The sequence below is a fragment of the Cicer arietinum genome, chromosome 6, assembly GCF_000331145.2.
Source record: "Cicer arietinum cultivar CDC Frontier isolate Library 1 chromosome 6, Cicar.CDCFrontier_v2.0, whole genome shotgun sequence".
Taxonomy (NCBI): Eukaryota; Viridiplantae; Streptophyta; class Magnoliopsida; order Fabales; family Fabaceae; genus Cicer; species Cicer arietinum.
The window spans coordinates 14288945-14295886 of record NC_021165.2 but is presented as its reverse complement, the minus strand read 5'-3'; the positions used below and the strand labels follow the sequence as shown (position 1 = coordinate 14295886).

The 6942-nt window shown below is 28.0% G+C and overlaps 1 protein-coding gene across 2 annotated transcripts in view; it reads right to left on the bottom strand.

Moving 5' to 3' along the window:
* Positions 1–3137, bottom strand: part of LOC101503644 ((3S,6E)-nerolidol synthase 1-like) — an 8041-nt gene extending 4904 nt beyond the window's left edge. For both annotated transcript variants that reach the window (XM_004504850.4, XM_004504851.4), the window contains exons 1-2: positions 2727–3137; positions 2364–2619 (exon numbers count right to left, since the gene is read on the bottom strand). In XM_004504850.4, the coding sequence (XP_004504907.1) occupies positions 2364–2619; positions 2727–2879 (409 nt within the window). In that variant the 5' untranslated portion in view covers positions 2880–3137. The remainder of the gene's footprint in view (positions 1–2363; positions 2620–2726) is intronic.
* Between the last annotated feature and the right edge of the window lie 3805 nt (positions 3138–6942).

Below are 6942 nucleotides of genomic sequence, written 5' to 3'. Positions count from 1 at the left end.
ATATTCCGGGACAGCTTCGAAAGAAGCTTGATGACAAGAGTGAAATGATGTTGCTTGTCGAATATCATCCTATCGGAGGCTACAAGTTGTTTGATGTGAATAGCAAGAAGATCGTAATTAGTCGAGATGTGATCGTGGATGAGATACGGCAGTTTGACAGCAGAAAAACTGTCATATCAGCTTGGGAAATCGATTTGCCAATCGATTTATGCCACAAAAATCGAAATCATGGATCTACTGGTGAAGTGTCAATCGATTTACCAATCGATTTAGGTCAAAATCCTGGAGCTACTGTAGAATTGTCAATCAATTCAGCAATCGATTTTCTGCAGAAAAATCAGAATTTTGCTCCTGGAGAGGTGGAAATCGATTTACCAATCGATTGTCCACTCGATTGTCAGCAGAAAAATCAACATTTTGGAGCCTCTGAAGAGCTGGAAATCGATTTGCCAATCGATTTTCTACCGGAAAATCAGCATTTTCAGCCTGCTGAAGGTGCTGTACAACAACCTTTCAGAACCAAAACAGGTGAATCAAGTAGACGATCAACAAGGCGAAGAGGATTGCCTCAAAGACTCCGTGATTGTGAATTGTTCCAAGATAGCGAGATCAACAATGAGGGTGATCTTACTCATTTCGCTCTAATGGCCAAATCCGAACCGGTGAATACGGAGGAGGCATTAAGCGATCCAAATTGGATGTGTGCTATGAAGGAAGAGCTGGAATCAATTGAAAGGAACAATACATGGATGTTGGTTGATTTACCGAAAGGTAAAAAGGGTATTGGTGTGAAAGGTACTCTTGACTGTGGAACTTTATTTCATGCAAATGACATGGGCAAAAGTTGCGAATTACTCGGATACACCGACTCTAATTGGTGCAGAGATAAGGACGATCGGAAATCAACGGCCGGTTATGTTTTTATGTTCAGAGGGGCACCAATCTCTTGGTGTTCTAAAAAGGAGCCGGTGGTTGCTCTCTATTCTTGCGAGGCGGAGTATATTGCAGCTTCATTGTGTGCATTCCAAGCTGTGTGGCTAGTGAACCTGCTGCGTGAACTGGACAGCAACACGAGAGGAGCCGTTTTGCTGTTGATGGACAATGTTTCAGCCATCAACCTTGCTAAGAATCCCATAGCACATGGGAGAAGCAAGCATATTGAGAAGAGGTTTCATTATTTGAGGGAACTAGTGAGTTCCGGACAGTTACGTTTGGGGTATTGCAAAAGCGAAGAACAAATTGCAGATTTGTTGACGAAAGGCGTTACGAATGAAGTGTTCAACAAACTTGTGAAGAAGTTAAGCATGAAGAATGTGGGGCATTTGAATTAAGGTGGTGTATTGGAAGTTGTAAATAATTCAAATGTTAATTTTGGGCCAAGTTAAGTGGTTCCACATTGTACCCATATAAATAACTTTGTGTGTAATGTTTTAGAGACTAATGCCATTTTTGAAATACTAATAAAATCAGTAAATAACTATCTTCCATAATCTCTCTCTTTTCTCCATCATCTTCTCAAAACCACAATTTTCAATTATTAATTTTCACCATTGATTCACCCTACATTCTTGATAGTGTTCCATCAGAGGTTTGGTTTATGAATGTTAGAGATGAAGAGAAAATGGGGCAAGCACTTCGCAACATTTGATTTGGGACTCATCGACATCTATTTTGTCCTACTTTTGGACTGGTTTAGCAAAATATTTTTATTTGGTTAGACATTCAAGGTCCCCTTTCAATTAAAATGTTAATCCACGGAAAACAATTTGATGGATTAAGCGTGCTTGGTAGAAAATGGCATTAGTATTTCAATCTTATTTGGTTAGCGTGCATTTGAGCTATTTGGAAATTGGGGAATCATATTATCTTTAGAGATAAAGAGCTAACATTCTTGAGACAGCGAAATGAGTTAAACTTCTTTGTTGGTTGGCTTAAATATAAAAAAAGATTTTGATTATGATTTCAATCAAGGATGGTCAAATTTGATTCGTTGTTTAATCTAGTTTTTCTTGTGCTTTGATTAAAGAGTTTTGAGTGTTTGGTTTGCTGTTTTAATATTCTGGTTATGTTTGTATTTGGTGTTCAGATGTGTTTGTTTTTTACATTATTATTCTAGACACATCTTGTACTTAGAACTATACGTTAGTAGATCGTTCAATTGCCTTAAAAAGTAAATACTAAAATATATTATATTTGTTTGGGAGGCTTTTTTCGTTTATTAGAAAAATTAATTATTTTAATTAGTGATTTGGGTCTTGTGCCGACCTTGGATGGGATGCCGATACTACAATATTCTTAATATTTATACTTAATATGTATGAGTTTCATGGTTAAAATCTTTGAAAAAAAACAAAGAAACAAACCTGGAGACTGAAAGTGGCCTTGTTGTCTTAATAGCCTAAAGTGAAGCGAAGTTTCATGAAGATCATCATGTTTCCAGGCAGAAGAATTAGTCACATATTGTGTTGTTAGGAATGTTTCAATTTCTTGTTGGAAATGGTAATCAATATTTAGGCGCTGCATGGCATCAATCATGCACAAACCTTTGAGTGAATTTTCACCAACACTTCTAAGTTCATGCTTAACCACCTTAGTGTGATATTTACTGCTCAAATCTCTCTGCCAAATAACAACGTTCAGAATTAATTCAATTAGTTTATGACAACAAAAAAAAAAAAGAATATTAGAAAAGGCACTAGCAGCTAGTAAAATTAATTTGGACATACAGGTTTTATGAGTGCGCTACACATTTGTTCTTCAACATTAATGTTCCACTTGTTAGGAATTGGAGGAGAATTAAAGGTTTGAGAAAGTTGTGGATTTGTTGGGACGATTTGAGGTTTCAAAGGGGAAAGGCACAATTTCAAATGCAGCGCCATGGTAACAAAATTATATAGGCCTGTCGGTGATCCTCCCTGGCCTCGGTTAGTTTTCCTTCTCTTTTCAAAGCAACTGCCTTCCTTTTTGACTCAAGGAAAGATCGTCTTGAGAAGCATTATCTAGATCGGCATTCGACTGGCTTGTGTTTGGCTTTTGATCAACATCAGTCACTTCATTTCTTCTTTGAGCTGCAGTGTTGTTTTTGTATATCTGCTCTTGGCTGAGATTCACCGAAGAGTCCAAATGAATAATAGGACCCACTTCTTTTTCGAAATTTAATGGAAAAGATGTAAGTACCCGAAATTTAGTTGAAGGGATGAGATTTGAAAGTAATTTTTTTTACCATTCAATCAATGAAATTTTTAAAGATAATTTTGAGTTTTTAATAATTTGAGGGGGTATGAAATTAATTGTGGGGTACAAAAGCCAACTTTCTCGATATCAAAAAAGTTTTTTTATTTGGTCCGAAGAATCTCGCAACCTGTTAGGGCTGGTCCTAAATGCATCGGATAGTCCGTTTTGACAGCTCTACTTAGTTGACGACATTGGCGTGCTATAACTAGATTTAATGGTAATTTTAGTTTTCTTATTTTTACAAATTATAAGAATTGATACTCATATTTTAAAATTCAACAAATTTGATATTTTTAAAGATTTTTCACTAAAAAAATTGTATTTTCACATATTTTAAATGAGGTAATCTCATAGTGTATAACTATCTAGATACACTAATTATTTATATATGATTAGTTAAATTACAAAAAAAATTATAAGTAAAATTGAAGTTGTTGGAGCATTTGAAAAGGTATAATAATCATTTTAGTATCATACGAAATAGGTTTCATCATCATCTTTTAGTAAAAAAAAATCGAAAAAGTAATTAAAATGTTTAAATTTAAAAATAAAAAATAGACAAATTTCCCAAATTAAGAGAAATAAAATTGCGATTAAACCTTATAATTAAAAATGAGTGGATGGGTAAAATTTGAGCTAAGAAAATCAAGTCCGCATTGATAAGAGTTGATTATTTACAGAAGTGAATTTAATGTTTATTTGTTGTTGCGGACAACCGATTTCATGTATTATAAGTTGTTTTAAAAAGAATGATATTTATTCGAAGAACAATAAAATACCAAATTATTAAAATTGATATTAATAAATTTTTAAATAAATGTACATCATTTAAATTAATAATATATAATTATAAAATATTTATAAATGTGATAAAATTAATTAAATATTTAAAATTTCTATATTTCTTAATTTATTATATTATTAATATAAAAATTATTAATTGAATATGTTAAAGTCTCTATATTTTATTTGAATCAAAGAAAGGTACTTTGATTTTCTTAACCTAGCAGGAGGTGTATTATACATAATCAACTATATACGTAAACAATCAAACCGTGTTTAAAATTACAACACTGTCCATCTTTAATTTTTGCCACCTTATTAAATTAATGTTAAAATAGTCACTTTATTTTAGTTAAAAAATTAATTCATTTTACGAAATCTTTTTTTTTTTCTCTATATTTATTTATTTTAAAAAAGAGATTTTTATGATATAATTAAAAATTAAGTATAATTGTTCATGCGATCCTTTAACTTAATTTCAGATAACACTTTTTAATAAATTATTCACGATTTTTTAAAGATAATTTGAAAAAAACTTATTTAAAATATGCTTAAATAGTACATTTTTTTTTATAAATTAAATGTAATCAAACTGTCCTACTATAAAAAAAAATATATATTAAATTGTCCTACTTTTTAGCACTTTGAAGAGGTCGCATTTTCGTAACGCTACCAATTAAATGATTTTTTTTTATGCAATAAGAGGTCGCATCACAGCTATGTGATCATCTACTAAGTTTAATTTTTTTTTTCATTTTAACAATTAAATATATTTTAATTTAATTAACATAAAATATTTTAAAAAATTAAATAAAAACATTAAATTAAAAAAATGCATCAAACTTAATGTGGTTGACTAGATGTGTCAAAACAAATAACGTATCACTAATATTTTGCAGATAAAATAGCAACACAATTTTCTTTTGTTCACAACTCATCATATTTTTACTCCAATCTAATAAAAAAAAATTAAAATTAAAATATTGTTAATTTAATAAACAAAAACTAATAAAAATATTTAAAATAATATTAATAAAATAAAACTAAATAAAATATAAATAACTCCAATTCTATTTTGTTTTGTTTTATTTTATTAATATTATTTTAATTTTTAAAAAATATTTGTATTAGCTTTTGTTTATTAAATTAAAAATATTATTATTATTATTATTTATTAGATGAAAGTAAAAATAGGAGGGAATTGTTAACAAAATAAAATTTTATTGATATTTTATATACAAAATATTAGAGACACATTATTTGTTTTGATACATTTTGTCAACCGTATTAAATTTGATGTATTTTTTTTTAATTTAATGTATTTTATTTGATTTTCTTAATATAATTTTATTTTTTAAAAAATATTTAAATTATTTTTTTTAATTAAATTAACAATTATTTAATTGTTAAAATAATTATAAAAAATTAAACATAATACATAATTGCATTTTCTGGATGCCACCTCCTACTGTTTAAAAAAATAAAAATTATTAGTCGCATCCCAAGAATGACCTTTAAAAGGTGTAAAAAATAAGATGATTTGATATATTTTTTAAAAAATAGGACAATTTAATTACATTCTTTTTAAAAAAGAGATACTTAGATAAAAAAATATCCTAGCAGGGTAATATTCGGCATATTTAAAACATGGGTTGTATGATTGAGACCGAAGAGGCATTGTTTGGTTGGTGTGTAACAGTTTAGAGCAAGAGGTTGATCTGTAGGTTTTGCTGCTGAAATTAAGAAAGCTGTCATTTTGTACTACGTAAGCGGAACAGTACATATATTTTTGGACGACAGTGCTTGTCTGCTTGAGATGGGTGAACACTTATAATAGCAACCTCTTAGTTTGTTTCAGGCTGGAATTTCATTGTCGACAAAAAAAAAAAAAATTGTCATACATCCAAAATAAAATATAAAAAAAATATGTTTCTTCTAACCATTATTATAAAGATAAAAGTTTTAAATTTTTATAATTATTATAAATAAAAATTAATTTATTTTAATTTATTTAATATTATTATTCTTAATTTATGTGTCATTTAATTCAAAGACATTTGATGGGATAGTTTATTGTTTGACATTTTTTCTACTAAAGTTAATTGTTTGATATTAAATTGGATAAGTTAGTAAATTTGATTTTGTGTTTGACAAAATCTTAAAAATTAATTATATTTAATTAAATTTTTTTAAAGATCATAAAAGTAATATTTTTATTTTATAATAGTGATTAAATTGAGTAATTAAAAAATTGATATATCTATTATTAGGATATGTCGACAAATATTTATAGATGACACCTAAATTGTTTTTGAATTTTTTTAAATAACTGATCCAGAACCAATTAAAATTATTTACGTGTATCCCATTAATCATATCAATTATAAAATTCTATATAAAATTAGTAAGCCACATGTTGCTTTAGTTGTGGTTAATTTATCAACTATTTTTTAAAAGTAATCTAAAATTTACTTTATTTGTATCAAACTGGTTTTTATTCAATAAAATTGGTTTTGTTTGAAGTTGATTTTTTTTATAACTTACTTTCAAAAAAACAGTTCTTAATCATTTAAAATTTATTTTTTCATAAATTTCTTCCACCGAAGGTAATTTTATGAGGTAAAAGTCGGACACTAAAGGTAATTATCTTTTTTAGTGTTCACACTTAAATTTTAAATATTTTATTTATTATTTTAAAAAACAAATTTCTTATTATTTTAAAATAAATATAATAATTTATTTGTTATTAATTTAACAATATTGTGGTGGTGGTCACTACGATACTAGCAGAGTTCAACAAAACTCTTTAGGAGTATTAAATTTTTAAAATTTTAATTGATACATTTAATATAATAATAGTTTATTATATATACAAATTTTAGATTGTAAGTTAGTAATTTAAATATATAACAAATTACAAACATA